General features: G+C 37.1%; 1 protein-coding gene across 2 annotated transcripts; it reads right to left on the reverse strand.

Moving 5' to 3' along the window:
- Positions 1 to 2,869: 2,869 nt before the first annotated feature.
- LOC135610047 (probable LRR receptor-like serine/threonine-protein kinase At1g07650) lies at positions 2,870 to 20,164 on the reverse strand. Of its 2 annotated transcripts, XM_065104001.1 has the most exons (25): positions 19,707 to 20,164; positions 19,441 to 19,608; positions 19,160 to 19,328; positions 18,886 to 18,957; positions 18,740 to 18,808; positions 18,579 to 18,650; positions 18,412 to 18,483; positions 18,232 to 18,303; positions 18,045 to 18,116; positions 17,882 to 17,953; positions 17,721 to 17,792; positions 17,567 to 17,635; positions 16,766 to 16,837; positions 16,571 to 16,636; positions 15,386 to 15,451; positions 15,255 to 15,293; positions 15,011 to 15,069; positions 12,795 to 13,168; positions 12,519 to 12,714; positions 11,899 to 12,045; positions 5,392 to 5,510; positions 5,068 to 5,278; positions 4,732 to 4,972; positions 3,632 to 3,782; positions 2,870 to 3,435 (listed from the first exon to the last, which is right to left on the reverse strand). In XM_065104001.1, the coding sequence occupies exons 2-25, from the start codon at positions 19,553 to 19,555 to the stop codon at positions 3,061 to 3,063; spliced, it is 3,042 nt and encodes a 1,013-aa protein (XP_064960073.1). In that variant the 5' UTR covers positions 19,556 to 19,608; positions 19,707 to 20,164; the 3' UTR covers positions 2,870 to 3,060. The 2 variants fall into 2 exon arrangements, with proteins under 2 accessions (XP_064960073.1, XP_064960072.1); XM_065104000.1 differs by lacking the exon at positions 19,707 to 20,164 and having other exon boundaries at positions 19,441 to 19,700.
- Positions 20,165 to 20,213: the final 49 nt, after the last annotated feature.

Below are 20,213 nucleotides of genomic sequence, written 5' to 3' on the forward strand. Positions count from 1 at the left end.
AGTTCTTTAGCAGAGGCAAATCTTCGTCAAATCTGGGTGTGCATATTAGAGCAGACTGAAATAATCTTCACAAAATTGGGCTCTCTGTTTCCTGTACTGCGTTTCGACTTACTTAGGACAGGTTTTATGGCAGTAGGTGTGAATGATCTGAGCGCAACTTCCTTCTTTGGCAGATGTTAACGATTGATATTTCACCAACAAGATCTATGCTTCTGCTCGACGCAAATTATTGTGGCTGTTTTAATGATAATTCACCAATAAGTTGATTTGTTTGTTGTCGTTTAGTACTCGAGCTTCTTAATCCGGCTAAAAGCCAAAAAGAATCCAGAGAGAGAGAGAGAGAGAGAGAGAGAGAGAGGAGACACTTTCTCCGAACAGGTGAAACTCGAAAGACAAATGAGAAAGCAAAATACATTGTTCTTTGGAAGTTGTGGCAGAGCCAGCTAGGAAGTCACTTAGAGTTGGTCCGTGCGAAGTGACAGGTTTTACTGAGGTAGAGTTCATGTCACATCTCTCCTTGCAACTGTTGATCTCCATGGCCATAGATGTTCGGCTGTTCTTTTAACAAAGATTGATTCATCAACTACAGTAGGCCGAGAAAAAAAATTGGACCTTTTGCGGACATTAGGCGATGTGGATTGGGCTGTTGTCTTGTCTTTCCCAAATGATCGAAATGATACGGGCAAGTCGACGATACATGCATGCTCTTTGCTGCATCCTAATGCACAGGAGAGGTATCGCATGCATCTGTGATCGAAAAGAAATGGCGAGCGAGTGCTTCCGAGGTCTGACAAGCGAGAGATGGTAACGCAGCAGAAAGGGACAATGTTTTCGGAATGGCTCACATGGGCGTGCGGCAGTGCACCGAGTCCTGGAATCGAGGGCGTGCCCGGGGCCACCGTGTGTGTCTTCGCGCATCGAATCCGGTGCTCGCTCCACGCTTGCGCTGTGCGTCACAGTGGCGAGATTGTTTGCCCTCGGCTCCATCGAAAACCAATTATGGAAAGAAAAGGACTGCAATCTGCAGAGGTTGAAGTGCTGTTGCATGCGAGAAGGATGGGGGGAAGAAGTGTTGTTGTTTCTTGGGTTTGGAATTACAGTCGATGGTGGAAATGGCTTCAAAAGCGAAGGGGGGAACACAGTGACGTTGTTTCATCAAATGGTGAATGAACGTTCATCTCTCGAACACCCACCCCATCGCGTTGTTTCGTCTAATGGTGAACATTACCTCTCGAATCAAACACCTGCAGGGTTGGCGAAAAGGACAGAATCGGCCCAGGAAGAATCATATTTCAGCATCGGGGACAGGCATTTCTGCGGTCGAGTGTGAAATCCTGCACAGGGCGGATAGGGACCATTCGTCCAACAGGGTTGAAGCTTCGTGGGTTGCGTGCTAGCGCTACAGCTCCTTGTTTTCGCAGTGAGTGCTCGGCCTATGCTCCGCGGGAATTGGTTTTGTCAGATCTATTATCTCGATCGATTTCAAGTAAGAACGCAAAGATATCGAGGCTTTTAAATGAATTGGATTGGTGTTTGCTATCTTTGTCTTAGTGAAGACGAGTTCGACAAAGCACTTTTGCATGGCATGAAATCTCACATAGACTATTATGCAGGGAGGTGACTCGCCTAAATTTGTCTCCATCGTGCACTACCCAAAAGATTGACCCCTAAAATGAGAGATTGTTAGCTAAAAAAATTGAAACGATGAACATTTCTTGTTGTCACGTACAAACAATTGGTCAAATATTTAAGGGACACTATGATGGACTTTAAACGTTTATAAATGATCCAAACTAGCTTTGACTTTTCCTCCTTCCTACCATGTACTTTTAGGATTCAAGTAGTGTTTTAGATGAAAGAGCAAAATTTGACTTCCATATGAGCAAGTGTTTCATAGGTTTGTTTGATCGTCCCTATGCCATCGTGTGTCCATCATTTTTACCATCTTACTCCACTTACTCATTTAGTAGAATAGGGTACAATAGCACCTGTTACTTGTTTTATTCCTTGGTTGACCATTATTGCATTGACTTTTCCTCACTTTTGACTAAAATCCTTCTAACACAAGCATAGGTCTTCTCTAGCATTCCTTTTTTTTTTTTTTTGACTTTTTGCTTGATACTTAATATTCTTTACTTATTTCATCATCCTTTCTTTGATCAATACATCTCCTATAAAGCAAGAGACTGATAATTATATTGTAAAGCTCACACATCATTTTTTTTTTCTTTCTTAGCTCACATCATTTATGGCAATGAACTTCATTCATTGATTGCATCAGGATTCTCACAAGCAAAAATGAGCTTTAGAGAAGTTCATCGTTTTATTGTTCATTAAAAACATAAGTAGTTTTAGAATTCATAATTCTTGTATTACCAAAGAGAATTATAAAATTATAAAATTTAGATTATCCAACCGAAGACCTTATTTTAGCATGAGAGGAGTTAAGATATCATGAGAAGCCACAAGATAATGAATGATACAACAACACAAGTATGCCCATAATTTCTTAGCACTTGTTTTAGGCATAATAGTAACGCAAAAAAGGGTTACATTGATGAAAAGTGGGCGATCTAACAAGAACCTACATACTTAAAACTCCTTAAAGAATGTTGATAAGACAAAACCGGTTTAAAGGAGTGATCTCTTAAATTTTTTTTTTTTTATGGAAAGAATGTAAAATGAAAAGTTGCTTTCCAACAATGGGAAAGACCTAAAAAAGGGACACAAAATTTTAATCCTTGTGATATTTTTTTTTTTCAAGACACCTAAAAAAGCTCAACAAACTCAAAAGATCAGAACTTATTGCTCTTAATCCCAAAAAAAGAACTATAAAAAAAAGGAAAAAAAAAAAAAAAAAAACCTTAACTGGGATATCAAATAACTTATTGCATTTGACAAGTCATTTCATTCAAATACACTTATCAGATGACTTTATCATCACTCATCCGACATTGGTTTCTAAACATTAGCACGATATACTTGAGATGTACATGAGATGGAGAATACTCATTGAGGCAATGTTATGACTTCGGATACCATACCTGAAAACATGTTCATTCAAGAGATGCGAACGGCATCTACTAAAAGTTGCAGGCTCACATCATCCTCTGGGTCTAACTCAGAATAATCCTCACCAGAAGCATGGGCTGATTGGCTTCGACTTCCGCTCAGATTCTGCCAAAAATTTCTCCCTGCTCTCTTTGAGCTCAAACTGTTGGTTGATGTGCTGACATTTGAGAGGAACGGTTGAAGGGAAGCCCGTCCTTCGAGTAAACTCACCACTTTTGACATGGTTGGTCGAAGTGAGGGTGATGAGTTAGTGCACAACAGTGCCACATTCAACATCAGTTTCGCCTCTTCCTCGGAGTAGACCGATCCAAGATCTGGATCGACCAGTTCCAACAGGGTGCCTCTCTCATGAAGAACACATGCCTGGCATACCATAGAAGTAAACAAAATCATGAAAGTTAGATCGATATTATCAAACCAAATGAACATTTCGTTCTTGTGTCAGATCAAATGTTCAGTAATATCAGGAAAAATGTTGCAGAATCTCAAATGGCTCTCAGCTTATTGATAATTTATAAGACAAAACTCGATCAGAATTAAATAAATTCGTGGAAGTTACCCAGTCAAGAAGATAAACAAACTCATCCTTTGGCCTGTAATTTGTGTTGCTTTTTCCACTCACAATTTCCAAAGCAACTACACCAAAACTGTATACATCTGCTTTATCAGTCAAATAACCTCTCATTGCATATTCAGGAGCCATATAACCTCTGCAATCATCAAAATTGTTAGGAGTCAGCTGTAAGATTACATTACTTCGAGGGCATTTGTTGCTATATCTTATAGCGGTCTGTGGATGGATTTGTATTACCATTCAGCATGATACAACTCATGCATGAGTTGGTCGGTACAGAATAATCACATTGCCAAGGATGTTGTCAACATATTTTCATCAAAGAATAAGAACACATAATGGAACAAAGGCAAATTACTATACATCCAAAGACGCGTGATGTACAGCAGCTTTTGCTGAATGATGTAGGAAAGCATGCATTTTTGCAGAAGCAAATTGCTGATTCCTATATGTCAAGACAAAGGTCATCAACTTTTTGGATGAAAACTTGAACTGCCTAAGCTATCTAGTTGTTTTCCTAGATCTTTGACAAAGCCAGATGTTCTTCAAGGAGAAGATCCTCATGAGCTTTTTATCGCAGACTGACATTCATTAGACAGCATTCATCAAATAAATTCAACAATTTAATGAGTTTTGCTATATCAGAGCAAACACAAAGATTTTGGCAATTGTTAGAAATATCACAAAAATATGAGGATAAATATTTGACATGAGCTGCTGTCTGTTAATGTCTTTTTTTTTATAACCAATCTGTAGAGTCAACTGATTAAAGACATTTTCTGGTATCTGCCAAGACTGCAATTGTGTATGCCTTGAAAAAAGAATTTAAATCAGTGTTGATCTGGAAAATGTCAAGACCTGGATTATCTCTTGTTCTCCATGCTAAGCATTTAATTGCTGCTAAGTATTTAATTGCTTTATAAGTATGCAAATACATCAGCAGTTTCTCAGCTGGAGAATAAACAACTATGTCACCATGGAGCCACTTCAGGGTGTAGATTTATCATCTCATACTTTGGTATGGCTAGTAATAGCCCAGGTTGTTTAAAGAAAGCAGATGAAGAGAAAAAAAAAAGAACACTTACATTGTTCCAGCTATTCGAGTACTGATGTGACTGCAGTCCTCTTCACTAAGCTTAGCAAGACCAAAATCAGAAATTTTGGCATCGAGGTCCCTATCAAGCAATACATTACTAGCTTTGATGTCTCGGTGGACAATTCTCAGTCTGGACTCCTCATGAAGATAAGCCAGTCCTCTAGCTATGCCAAGACAGATCTTGTGTCTTGTTGGCCAATCCAATTTCAGTTTGTGTCTTGCATCTTTGCCTAGACAGTTTTTGGTAATTATTTGCCTTAAACCAAATATTCTCAAACCTATAACAAAGTTACGAAAGAGTAGCTGATTTGATAAGTATACATACCAAATAGAGCACGGGCTAGACAGTTATTCTCCATATACTCGTATATCAACAATAGTTGGTTGCCTTCAGTACAACATCCATAAAGCTTCACAAGATTTGGGTGTTGCAAGGCAGAAATCATGCCTATTTCATTGATGAACTCACGATTTCCTTGCTTGGATCTAGATGAAAGCTGCTTGACAGCAATTACTGTACCATCTGATAGTAGACCCTAACATTTGAGAAGACAATAATACAGAGAGAAAGCAGTTTGAGAATTGAGCTTACAGTAATCAGCTGCAAGTTATTGAATAAGCTAATGTGACAATAAGATGTCAATATTACCTTGTAAACTGAACCAAAACCACCTTCTCCGATCTTGTTTGCAGGATCAAAATTCTTTGTTGCTGCTTTAATTTGTCGTAAGGTAAAAGATCCAGTTTGCAGATCAAGACCTCTAAGTTCTATTCAGAAAGTAGAATAAAAAGAAGTTCCATCAGCTTTAGGTACCAATTGGTTGCAGCTGACTATTAAGGAGAAAGAAAAGAATTCTATAACTTATCACATAGAAAGACCATATTTTACACCTTTAATGCATAAAAATTAGCCTATCTTCAATTCAAGGCAACCAAGAAATTTGGTTTTTTTTCTATATTTTTGGCACATATCCTAGTGCGGACATGTTCCATAATAAGGTAGCAATTAAATTAAATTGTTTTGAAGCAAAATATATAAAATCTGCAAGAAACCATACTATAAAAAATAAGTATGTAGGTGCAATTGCCAACAAAAAATGGCAAGAAACTTTCAGCAAATTCAATCGTATGCTCTACTCAACTAACATAGACATCTACCAGGATGAAAATCAATTGAAAAATCTGGTAATAGGTTAAAAGAATTTTAGTGGATTATGTAAACCTAACACAATGATTTCAATAGGCGGTCGGGCGCTCGCCTAAGCGCTCGGGCGAGGCCCGAGCGCCTCGCTTCATTTCCAGGCGGCGCGCTTCAAAGAGGCGTCGCTTGGGCGCTCGCCCGAGCCCAGGTGTCGGGCGCTTCGGGCGAGTGCCTAGGCTAAACCAGACGACCGAACTAGCGTTTTAGGTCTGGTTTGGTCTCTGGTGCTTTAGTTTGTTCAATTGAACCAACTAAAGCACCGATATCAGCGCGACTTCCCCAACCCTAACCCTGCTCGTCGTTCACGCTGCCACTCCCGCTACCACTGTCATCGCTCGCCGCTCTTGCTGCTGCTACTGCTGCCACTGTCGCCGCTCGTCGCTCCCGCTACCGCTGCTCGCTGCTACCGTTGCCATTGTCTCCGCTCACCGCTCCCGCTGCTCGCTGCTGCCGCTGCCACTGTCGTCTCTTACTGCTCCTGCTGTCACTGTTGCTGCTCGCTGCTATCGCTGCCACTGCCATTGTCGCCGCTCCCGCTGCTCGCTGCTACAGCTGCCACTGCCACTGTCGTCGTTCGCTGTTGCTGCTCCCGCTTTTCTCAATCAGCACCCTCGGTCTTCCATTACACTCTTCTCTTCTCTTTCAATAGTATAATGTTAACAATATACAGTATACTGTTAACTGTATACTAGTAACAATATTTATATTTATTAGATTAATAATATATTATTTTGATTTTAATACTGTTAATTTTTATTTATTTGAAATTATTGTTAGGTTTCAGGATAAATGACAAGTGTACAGAGCAACTCAATAGAGTCTCTAATGGCATCAAAAAAAGATCTTGTATGAAAGTATAATTATCTAAAGGATCCGAAAGATCCTAATGCAGTGACTCGCATGTTCTGCGATAAGACTACTAGAGGTGGTATTTTTCATGCAAAACAACATTTAGTAGGAAATTTCAAGAATGCAACAGCTTGCAAAAAGTGTCCACCTGAGGTAAAAGAAAAATTGTTGAGTTATATGAATGAAAAGAAGACGCAAAAGAATGAATCTTACGGGAATTTACCAGAAGACAATGTTAAACATCTCAGGGATGAAGAAGAAGATTATTCTATGAGTATTAACCCAAGTATACGACAAAAAAAGAAAAGAAGTTATGAGTATTAAGAAGGATAAAAAAGGACCGATGGATCTATATATGCTTCAAGGATCACAAAAGTAACAAGGGCAAATAGGAGACTCAAAATTTAGACAAACAAATATAAGTGATGCTTATGATAAAGAAATAAGATGAAGAACAATTCAGCACATTGCTTGCTTCTTCTATCAGACTGGTCTTCCCCTTAGTACAACTCGTTTAGATAGTTTTAAGGAAATGATTGAAGCTATTGGAAGATATGGTGCAGGATTAAAACCTCCAAGTTATTATGAGATACGAGTTTCATTATTACAAAAAGAGTTGAATTATACAAATGACTTACTAAATGGTCATAAAGAATCATAGGCAACACATATTTGCTCTATTATGTCAGATGTTTAGAATGATAAGAGGCGCAGGAGTGTAATTAATTTTATGGTTAACCGTTCTTTAGGGATTATGTTTGTGAAGTCAATAGATGCTTCATCTTTTGTAAAATCTGGAGACAAGATATATGATTTACTTGATAAGTTCGTGGAAGAAATTGGAGAACAAAATATCGTTCAAATCATAACCGACAATGGAAGCAACTATGTATTAGCTGGTAATATCCATCTTTTGAATTTTTTTAATTTTTGAATTAGTTTATCTTCAATTAAATGTGTTAAACTCTTAAGTCTTATCATTTATATTATCCTTTGTCTCAGGTAAATTGTTTGAAACAAAAAGACAACACTTATATTGAACTCCATGTGCAGCACATTGTATTGATTTAATGTTAGAGGATATTTGAAAGATCTTAGACATAAAGAAAATCATAGAAAGGATAATTTTTGTTGTTTGATTTCTTTATAATTATATTGGGGCTTTGAATATGATGAAAGAATTCACAAGGAACAAAGAATTAGTAAGATATAGTGTCACCCGATTTGCTAGTTCATTCTTGACATTACAAAACGTGCATCGTCAAAAACATAATTTGAGAAACATGTTTACCTCTGAGAAATGGGTGACAAGCAAATGGGTAAAAGAAGCAAAAAGCAAGAGGGCTACTGATATCATCTTAATGTTATCCTTTTGGAATCATGTAGTTTTTATATTAAAAGTAATGGGCCCTCTTGTTCGAGTCCTTCAATTGGTGGATGATGAAAATAAGCCTACAATGGGATATATTTATAAGGCTATAGATAAAGCAAAGAAGACGATTAAAAGGTCCTTTAATGAAAATGAAGAAAAATATGAGAAAATTTTTACAATCATTGATGAAAGATGGAATTGTCAACTTCATCGTCCTTTACATGCAGCAGGATATTATTTGAACCCTGAATTCTTTTATAAGATTAAATATGTTGGGTTTAATGCAGAAGTTTTGAATGTGTTATATCAGTACGTTGCGAGATTAGTTCCAAGCCTTGAGGTGCAAGATAAGATTATTCGTGAATTATCTTTATACAAAAATGCCGAAGGTCTTTTTGGAATCCAATGGTTGTTCAATCCAAGACAACTACGTCTCCATATATTAATAATTTGATATAATTAATTTCATCTATAGTATGTTACTATGTTATTGTTAATAATAATATAAATTTTGCAACTGAATGATGGAGTCTATTTAAAAATTTCACCTCGAACTTACAGTAATTTATTACCAAAATACTTAGTTTAACCTGTAGTGCTTCGAGTTGTGAGCGAAACTGGAGTGTCTTTGAGCATGTAAGGATCACTAAATATTTTTATTTTAATTAATTAATTAATTTAGATAGATATATTAATATATTTTTAAATTATATGACATGACAAATTCACTTAAAGAGAAGAAATCGATTGGAACATCAACGATTATACGATCTTGTTTACATATAGTATAATTAAGCTTTGAAGGCTTGTCATGATTTACAAAATAAAATTAATCCAATCTCATTGCAAGATATTGATAATTGGTTAGTGGGAGAAATGGGTGCCAACTTGCAAGATGCCGAAGACGAGCTTGTATTTGAAGATGATAGATTGACATGGGGAGATGTGGCAAGAGCTTCAAGTGTTGGAGAATTATAAACATATACAAGACATATGACAAAGAGAAAAATGAGTGCAAAAGCATTAAGCTCGGCTCATGCTATTATTGAAGACATAGAGAATGAAACATATTTTGATGAAGAGGAAGGACAAGAGGAAGAGGACGAATTCAATGAAGATGATTTGTGTGAAAATGACGATAATATTGATTATGATGAATGACTTTAATATAAAATTTTATTGTTTTGAATTTTGAGACTTTTTATTAATGTGACATTGTGATTTTGTACTTTAGATTTTCTTAATTTAATAGCATATTTTTATTTAAAATTTTAAATAATTATATTTATTAATTATATTATATATTTTTATATTTTAGCGCCTCACTTCGCTCGAGTGAGCGCCTAGCGCCTCAGGCTTTTTTGGACCTTGGCGCCTAACGCTTTTTAAATCACTGTTAACACAAATACAATATATAAACATTTAACTTTCCTATAATTGTAATCTAAATAATTTCTGTATCTCTTTGTTGTCATCAGATCCATAAAATGGATTTTGGTCTTTGTTTTAGCCATCTTCTATCTAAAGCTTAATATAAAAGGAGTCATGAGTCTTCAAGACAAAATTATTTGACATTGTTAGTGCATATTTTGGTTGTCCAGGCTGGGATAATGATTTGGATCTAACCGAGGCCCCTTCCAAGTCAGTCTCACTCTAGGTCACCATTCGCAAAGCATCAAACATCCAAAACTAGGTCGGGGGTGTTCTCGACAAATGGCCCTTAGATAATCAAGTCAGTTCTTGGATTCGGTCCAGTTGGATTGGTTGACTAATACTAAAGTGAAATGGTTACAGTCTGGTCTGATGACAATGGAAGTTGGGTAAATGGTGGTGGATTAGTCATCGAATCTTGGAATAATCAACAGAAGAGTAGAGGAACAAATAATTGGAAAGTGGGAGGAGCGGGTCCGACTGAGGGCCCAGATTGAATCTGCCCTGGGAGTATTGAGTTTGGTGGGTTTAGCAACAAGACACTTGGCAAGGTCAAACTCAAACCTCCTTGTTCGTTTGGCCCGTTGGCCTGTTCGATCTGTTGTGCTCTTTGGGATTCAGACTGGATGGACATGCAAAGTTTCTCAGAGATATTTTGGCGACCCTCCTTCTAGTGCCAATCTATTAGTGTAGATTTTGGTTGTAGAAGCTAGGATAGTGATTCAGATCCAACCAATGTCTGTTCCAAGCCAATCTCACTCCATGTCACTATTCGTAGAGTTTCGAATCTGCAAAACTAGGTCGGGGGTATTCCCGACAAATACCCCTCCAACGATTAAGTCAGTTCTTGGGTTTGGTCCAATCGGATTTGTCGACTAATACTGAAGTGCAGTGTTTGTGGGAGCATGTCTGGGGGCCCTTTTTATAAGTGACTCTGAGGACGGTTATGCCCGAAATCATCGGTAGCAAGAGGGGAACATGTGTTTTCAGATAGAGATATGTCATGATGTTTATTGAACTTGATGCCCACATAGGCTGGCCGCGTCAATCACGGGTTCGAACTATCGACCGTTTGGTCACGTATCACTCTGTGGTGAGTACATGTGGTGCGATCCAACCGCCACCTGTCAGCCACGTGTGATCCCTATGTTCTTTGGCAGTTGGTCTGTTGGACCATTGGCCGCGTGCCGTCATGTGGTGGTGTTGTCTCCTACATGTCACTCTTCACCTATTAGACATGATGAACCTGATGTCTTAAAATCAAAAGATATAATCTAGAGAAGGAATCTGTTAGTTCATCATGTTACTTGATTTGGAACTTAGCATTTTTCTTCAGTATGATAATTAAGCCCCATAGTGCAAGAAATATATGAAAAAGACCACAGTGATGTAGTACTCCTCTATAGTCAAGGTGGTGAGTATTATATGGTGATGGTTACAGATTTGACAAATTAGGAAGAGGAGAAAAAGAAAGAAGACGGCTGGACAATGAGGGAGTTGTAAGTAATATGCTTCTAATAAGATCTATGGACATATTTAAACATTGGTAAAACATATGACTACAATGGAAATGAGTTCCTGTACATCACATATGAAAAAGACCACTGCAATACAGTAGTCAGCAGGTACTATAAGGTTATGACTACAGAAATGGTAAATTTGAAGAGAAGAAAAAGAAAGAAGACAAAGATAGACAATGTGAGAATTATAAATAATATATTTCTAAATAAATCTTCATGCACTATGACATTTGTAGATTCATTTTCTTGCTGACTCCTCTCTTGGAATTTCCTTATATTGCCGAAAAAGGAACTTTGTGTCTTCTGTATTTGATGAGTTAACTTCAAGCCAAGTATAAAGAAGTTGAGATAAAGTGGTCATATGCTTCTTTTTTTTTTGTCTCAGCCTCCCAGGTCAAACCGTGTTTGTTTAGTTTTCTTACAGAAACAAAACTAGTTACAACCGCAGTCCAATATTCTTCTACAAAAATTTGACTATTATAAGCATGAAAATTCAGAGCATTATCATTCCAAGAAAATTTTCGAAACCTAGTTTGTTACATTTAAAAGCAAGAAACAAATCATTTCTGCATTAATGCAATTATTTGACACATGAAGACCAGATGGAGCATTCTGAAAAGAATCCAATTATAAATCAGAAGAATATGTAGAATCAGACCATACATACATACATTATGATCATATTCAGGTAGTAAAAGAAAGAGTTTACAGAGATGAATACAACCAGGTGCTGCATTTATACTGAGCAGATATAATAACAGTCCATAGTTTAGCCTTTAATACCTTGGTGCATGGAGTTTCGCTGCCTCTTCCTCCAAATTCCAAGAGCCAATAGAACAAGGAAAACCACCAAAATGGAAACCCCAAGGCTGATTATAATATGCATCCTTTTATCACTAGAAGATTCAACATCTGGAGGAGGTGTGAAATCTGAAGATAAAAATGATGCAACTTGAGAAAATAGGTAACAGCATTACATGTATAATGATTAAAAAGAAATTATTGAAGTGTGTATAAATATGTTGAAATAGAACATGCCATCAAGAAAAAATTAAAGTATCCAGTAACTATAATTAGCTTCTTATGATATTGCCTAATGTGGAAAGTAGAAAACTAAGATGCAATTAGATCTATGCATCTGATGTGTGCATTAATCTCTGGAGTAAAGAACAAAATAATTTTGAAATAAACAACTATTAGCCATCTGACCTTGAATTAGGTAATGTTAAAACTATGATTGTTCTAGTTCCATAACAGGATTCTGCATAAAAAAATTATGCCACAGTAGACAAACATGAAAATGGGGGCAAGGTCACCATGTGTCAAATCCAATCATTTTGGCTCCAACTTCACATATGTTAACATGAACAGTAATAAGCAAACCATTAAAGACTAGATCATACTAGGTGTCACTGAGATAGCTGATATCAGAGGACCATAAACTCCTCTACTTGGGATTCCTGTTGTTCCCCTTCCAGCCCAATAAAATTGGATCTTTAATGTATGATCAGTGACAGATGCGTTGAATGTCTTAATAATGGGTTCTCCTGATTCACCAGCTGCATCTTCGATATTGAAATCCTCTAATACCAACTCCTCCTGCAGTAAGTATACTTTAGTTTCATTCGTCTGATGCACCAGAAGTAGGATGAAATAAAATTTACTTATAGTTAAATTACCTGAATAAACACATTAAATAAACGCTTTCCAAGGCTTCTAAATGTATTGTCATGTGTGAAAACTGTTTCTGCAAAGTGAAGTTTTACCATATAACTTCCTTCCATCATACAGAGGCCATAATAAGTAAGTGATAGAGGAGAAAGGCGTGCTCTTGTGTACAGTTCTGAATTGGGCATGAAGAGTTCAGAAATATTTGAAGCAATATAATTGTCAGCATCAACATCATTGTCCATGAAGTTCCCAGTGCTACTGAATGCCCAGTTTGAACCTAAATACAACATCGAGGCACCTCTTCCTTCTGTATCTGCTTCATACTTGGTTCCATTGATGTTTATTTCTTTACCTCCACAATTAATATGCAACGAGTATTGATCTGTTGAAAGATTTTATCAAGTCATTTAAGAGATGAGAATAGTGACGAGTTTCTAGACAAAACTACATTCCAACTATTGCTACACGATCAATCTGCAAAAAGTGTTCATCCTAGCAACAACACAAAATTATTAAATTCTTTTCATATGTTTTTAAACAGCAAGCCTAGCTCTAGGAATTGTTGGCATCTACTTGAGACACATTTGAAATTTTATTTGCTTTTAGCACTCCCTGTGCTTTGTCCACTCATGGTTTGCAACATTTAATTGGGTCCCAATACTGGATAAGTTGTACTAAGTAAATATGTGATAAGCAAGCATTGCTGTTGAGGTCTGTGTCTGTTTGTTCCACTGATGCAATTCTTTGAAGTTATCATCACCTCAGACAGGTGTATGCTGGTGTGTAGCATGCCAAGGATGGTGCCTGGCACATCAGCTGCAAACTGGCAGAGATATCTGTGATTCTTCTTTAATAAGCATGTTCCAGGGAAGGCTAATGCACCATCTTTCATTAAAATGCTTAGGATTAAGCTATCGACATATGTGCTGCCAAAATTAGATAGGAGCATTAGTTTATTTTGATTGTAAATGATTATTAAGTTCAAATGACACTTGAGGTGCCCATCACTGAACTTCCTGAATATATATTATATATGGTACTGACTTGACATAAGAAAACTATACTTTTCTCTGTTGACCATCTTAACTTGCCATGCACTGTAATTAATTAGTGAAAGACTGTTCTGTAGATAACTTACGGTGAACGGCACTTTTTTATGCATATTCACAAAGCTGCATGCTTCAACAAAATCTTACAATGGTTCTCATCATATGACTCAAATAGTATTAAAAAGATAAATTCAACTTAAGAATTATAAAAAAAAATTAAGAAATACAGAAAGAAAAAAATTTCTCGAAAGAGTTTAAGTATTTAAAGGTTAGGCAGCTCCTACTCAATATGGCAAAGAAAGCAATAACTGGTGAGTAATAATTCAACAAGAAGTCCATATAAAATACATTAAAAAATTTTGGTGATTAAGCACAAATTACATGTAAGAATGCCATTAAGATAACATCTCATTAAGACTATTTTCTGTTTGATTACTCTACTAAAGGACCTTTCTTGGTCAGTTAGTAACAACATTATTATCTCTCTTTGTATTGTTTGAATGTTCATCTCACCTCTCCTTTAGACAAACAAACACACAAAAAAAAAAGACAAATGCAGTGCTATGCAGAAGTCACTTCTTTTCATTGGTACCAGTACATGATGAAACATTGAAATATTGAATATGCATAAGCAATATTTCCAAATTAACTTTCAGCTTAACAAAAAAAAGGAAAAAAAGAAAGATCAGATTTTCCTAGTAAGGTTTGCAATGCTACCCAATATGGTAGCACAGGTGATAATTACTAGTCTGACAAGATACTGGTGCATAGACCGATAAGGCTCTGTACCAAGTTCTGTAATTTTGTTTTTTTAAGTCCTTCTTAGGCTTTTTTCGAAACTCGATATGTACTAATATATCGATGCTCAGTGCATCAGTACAGTAGCAGTAACACGAAATTATGAACCTTGATTGCTAGCAAATGATAGGTTTAAGATATAAACTGCCTATCTTTTGTTCATTTTCTTGAATGATGGTAGATAACTCCACCCTGCTTCCATTTATGAGATGAAAACAGAAACAAGAACCAGCAAAAGCTAGGACACATAAGTTTAGTTTCTTGTTTAATATCTACAAGATGCATGAAGATCAATATATATGCAACTAATAAAATTCAAGGAAGCAGGAAAAAGTAATCAATTATGAGTTTGGTAAAATCAAAGTTGATTTGCTAACACTTTTTATCGGATGAACTGCAGGGAAAATTCCTTTTTAGGCATGACTGAATGGTATTCCTGCATGGGGAAGATAGTTGTGTAAGATAGCTATAAGAGATGAAATAAAATTTGGTTAATAATAAAGAAATTCAGCATAAGACATGAAAGTTAGTACAAGAGTACTATGGTAATGGTGCTAGTTGAATGCATCAGCTGATTCATCCAAGTAAAGTCAACTTTCACAAGCATTAGAAGAATCTTACATGCTATCAATAGACTGTGAGTAGCCCTCCACCATGTTGCTGGAAAGAACAAAAGAATATGTCAAAAAAATTTTTAACAAATAAAAACAAGAGGATTGGATGCAAGGAACATTAGAAGTTAATAGACTAACACACTCCCTTGAATACATTGCACAGGGCCCGAGCCTCCAAATGTGAAGTTATTGTAAGAGATGTCTCTGCATGTATGGAATTCAATATGTAAAGACATTGACCAGATTATCAAATAAAATTTATGATCAATTTCAGTGTGGTGAAATGATCCACAGAAGCACTGGTAACTGGACTCAACGTCATCATTGATGGTAAATGTTTTTACCCTCAAAATAATCACAACATTTCTGCTCTCTTTCATTATCAGTAAACCAAGTGTCACAAACAAAGCTAGGAAAGGTAAACCAATTTTGTAAACCTAAGATTGCAAAATTTATGTTCCACTATGAAGATTGTTACTTGTTAGATATCTACAAAGTTTAGGATTCCTAGCCAATGGTTATCATGGTCATCATTTCACAATACAGGAGCTATGCCTATGCCTCTGTAGCATGGTACAGTTCTGTGTCGTGCCTGTAGGCATTGCCCTTGTCTCAGTTATACCAGTCAGAATTGGTTTGTCATACACTGGTACACCTAACCTATGATTGGATCATAGTAATTATTCAGTATTCATCATGAAAAATACTGTTTCAGTAGTTTTTAAAAGTTCATATTTAGTTCAAGTCTTAAAAGTTCAAATGTTACCTGCAAATCAAGGGTACTTGATAATCACAAACATAGTTATCTTCGCTTTTTACCTGAACTCTTTCGGCCAACTGTTTTCCTGTTGCATTGTCTTAAACCTTTTAGCCAACAAGATAAGTTGACCTACTTCTTGGACGACCTTTTTTAGTCTTGAATTAACATGTTTTAATGATCAACAAGATTAATATGTTGTTTTAATGTTATCGAATGTCATCTACATCAAGCATAGTGTTATGTCTAATAAAAATTTAATAGTGATTTTCTTTTACCTTTATTTTGTTTGTTTTCAGGTTCTTGTTACCTTTATTTTGAAAGGTCAAACTACAGAGGGAAGCCTTTTTCCAGGTGAATAGGACAAACTTCCTCAATTGCCAATAGCATTTACCATACATATACTTAACAGATTATTCTTTTGCAGTATCAACACCACTTATCAACATCATGTCCTATCAAAATGCAGCATCGGTATCAATGCTTCATTGTTCAATAGATTAACATGAGTATATTGCATGTCTATGCACTTCAATGGTAAATATTTTGGTTGCTAAAATACATACGCATTCTTGTTTCTATTCAGGATCCATCCAGGGATATTCCCTGTAAGCATGTTCCCAGTTAGATATCTGCGAGACAATGATATTAAGGCTTATCAGTAACAGACTAGGCTTACGAGCATCAGGAAATTAATCAATAACCAGTAACTACAAGGTAAAGTATAATTAGAACTTTCAACAGAAAAGAATACAACATACAGGAAATCCACTTTTTGCAATTTGGCAAAGGAACCTGGGATCCCACCAGTTAATCTGTTGAAGCTGAGATCTCTGCATTGAAAAGGCATGGACAGTAGTTTGTGTAAAACTCTATCTTGAGAATGGAAAGATGTCTATGTCATATACATGATGATTATGAACCGAAAGCATTCATAAAAAGTTTATGAATATCCAGCATTGTAGAAGGTACTTAGCCTCATATGGCATTAAACCAGAAATATTCTATGCATATCCATCAATATAGAAGGTACATATGTCATATTTTTATATATTTTGATTCTTTTTCTTACAAATGAAATATTAAACACATAAGTATATGAAATAATGCATTACTATAAACACATAAGTAGAAGGAAGTGGAACACAGAACATAAAAAATTCTTGATTTAGCTGATAAGCTCGTGTCCATGGGCAAAGATGAAGATAATGCATTACTATAAACTAAATATCCCTGTACGACAAAGGGAACCCTAATTATAAAAGGGTCAACAGCTAAATCTCATGTAACTGAACCTGGTCCATGCTGAAGGGCATAGCTAAAGCAACCAAAACATAGTCGTTGGCCAAAATTACCATAAAGCATATTAAAGTTTTTTGAGCAACGGAATCCATCTTATGTGGCTTCCTCTATTGATTAGGAACTGAGATATTGATTTTCCTATACATCAACTGGTGCTTGCAACTGTTAGTGATGATCCGGAACAATACCATCAGTGCTTTAATGTTAGATAGCAACAGAAACATAAGTTTCTCAAAAAGTTTAACAAGCAAATAACTTACATGTTCTTCAGCTTCATGTCACCAATATAAGACGGCATTTTTCCATGAATGGAGCAATTCCTTAGTGTCCTACACATGCAACACAAAAGTACTTCATATCCATCATGAACCACTTACAGAGTAAAAAAGAACTTCTATGAGATGACATGCTCACAAAGTTCTCAAGGATTTCATTCCAACCAACTCAGGGAATGTGGATATATTTCCTCTTAGATCACTGATCCTCCTAATTATCAACAAAAGAAAAGTTTAATTAGCCCTAATTGGAAGCACAAAACAAGAGTAAACCAGATGCATGTGTTAAACTCAACTTACAGATCAATAAGGCTCATTAAATTTGAAATACCAGAAGGGATGGGCCCCTCCAAAAAGCATCCCTGAATGTGCCTACATGGATGGTTAAATTGATTGAGACTCAAGCACAGTAATAATAAATGCAATAGGTTTTTTTAACAAATAGAAGGGGGATGTTTCTTACAGCTTTTCCAACTTCTTCAAATTCTTTATAAAATCAGGTATTTTGCCTGAGAAATTGTTGCTGGAGATCCTCCTATTTGTAGGAAATACATGTTTAAGAACAGAAAAATAGAATTCAACATATATGCATGCCATAAATTTTTCCTGATGTGATGAAATCAAGAAATATAAAAGAAAATTAAACTCACAGATCGGTCAAGTTTGTCAACTTGGCAAGTGCTCTGGGCAGTTGTCCATTGAAGTTATTGGAAGATACAACACTTGAGAGGAAAGTTTATCAACAAGAAACAAGTTAATTGCCATTACCTTCTTTGGTTTTCTTATTCGGATAAAGAAAATAACAAAGAAGACTGAGAAAGCTCACTCACAGTTTCTCCAAGTGAACAAGGTTCCCAAGCTCCTGAGGCAGAGGCCCATGGAAGTGGTTCCCCTCGATGCTCCTGCAAAACATTTCTATTGGCATCCACCACCAATTTCCTAACCAAATAAAATTGACAACTAGAGCAAGGGAGAATATTGTGTATGAGAAGCGTACAAATTAGTCAAGTTGGTGATCTTTGTGAGGACTATTGGAAAAGGGCCAGACAACCGATTCCCCATTAAAGACCTGCATTTCGTATGATCATGTATTCTAAAGAATGGCATTCTTAGGGCTACTCGTGCTAAGTAATCATGTGAACTAAACGAGAGACTCACAGGCCTTGCAGCCGCATCTTCTCCCATTCGTCGGGAACAGTGCCATTGAGAACATTACGACTCAGGTCCCTGGGATCAGAACAATCATCACAAACGTAAACAAATCTAATATCCTTCTTAATTGGAAGAGAAATCTATCTGCTTACAATTGCTTTAGGTAGAGAAGACTTCCAAACTCTTTCGGCAGCGCACCCGAAAGATTCTGGGATTTCAGCGAGCTGCATCAACAAAAGAGGATCATTCCAAGAACTACAGCCACCGAGAAAGAGGTAAAGGAAAAGCTCCACAAGAAGATGATCCCAAGAACTGAGGAGACGAAGATCATTCCCAAGATTACATGCTAACAGCTCCCATTCAAGAAGAACATTCCGAGAACCGAAGCGACCAAGAAAGAGGATAAAGAAAGCTTCACGAGATTACATGTTAAAGACGCGGCACAGGGAGTTGTTGTTGAAGGAGCAATCGCAACCGACGCTGCTCTCGAATCCCTTCTCTCCCTGGACATTCCAGTTGCCCTTGCGGCTGCACGGATCCACGTCGAAGTCCCAATTTATCTTCAGCATCGCTGCAATACGCTTAAGAGAACTCTCTGCCATTGCCAAGAAAAACAAAAGGAAAGAAAGGGAGGGGGGAAAAATCCCTCTTTTAAGAACAGAGATAAGTGGGGGTATAAAGAAAATGCAAACGATCTGCTTGCTTACTTTCATTTGGGTGAATTCTAGGAGGCTTGGACCCAAATGCGGCAAGAAGAAGGTCAGGCGAGATGAAACAGAAGGCCAATACCCACAGCCTGCAAGCGGTCGCAGTTCCTCTCATCTCCTCTTCTCTTTGCTAAGCACGCTCTTTCTGAGCTCTGAGTTACGAACACACTGCAAGAAGAATGAGTCTTCTTAGAATGCGAGGAGGAGCGGAGCGAGACTGAGAGAGGAGCAAGGAGGGTTGGGTTTTCTTCACAGCCATCACCCACATCAGTGTCAGCTTGATTACGCGCGACATCAAGGAGGCTTCTGTGTCATCTTCTGTTATTCACTCTCCCCCTTGAGACCTCAATTACTATTGTATGCGGAAGACAATGACTCGGGTACAGTGGGATTCCAGTACAAAAATCCTCATCGTTTGAGACAATAAGTCCCCATTGTGACCATCCAATAAGTGCTACAGTCGCTCCCCGCTCCACATGCATCTCAGCTGCATTGGTTTTCACAGTATATGCGGGGGAGACATCGGAGCCCAACTCAGTCCCTTTCCTCTGTCATCTATCCTAAATCTATCGTCTCGCACATGCAATGAATGGCCCTGCAAGATGAGAACCAAGTCAACCCATTCACACTCCATTTTGGCAACGTTTCTCTTATCAAAACCTTGTCAGTCTTGCTATTTTTTTTTATTGTCTCCCTCGCTCTCAGCGGCCACAGACTAATAAATCCTTCTTCATGACCCATGTCTCCTTTTATCAAAGCGCAACAACAAGAGG

The sequence above is a fragment of the Musa acuminata genome, chromosome BXJ2-4 (assembly GCF_036884655.1).
Source record: "Musa acuminata AAA Group cultivar baxijiao chromosome BXJ2-4, Cavendish_Baxijiao_AAA, whole genome shotgun sequence".
Taxonomy (NCBI): domain Eukaryota; kingdom Viridiplantae; phylum Streptophyta; class Magnoliopsida; order Zingiberales; family Musaceae; genus Musa; species Musa acuminata.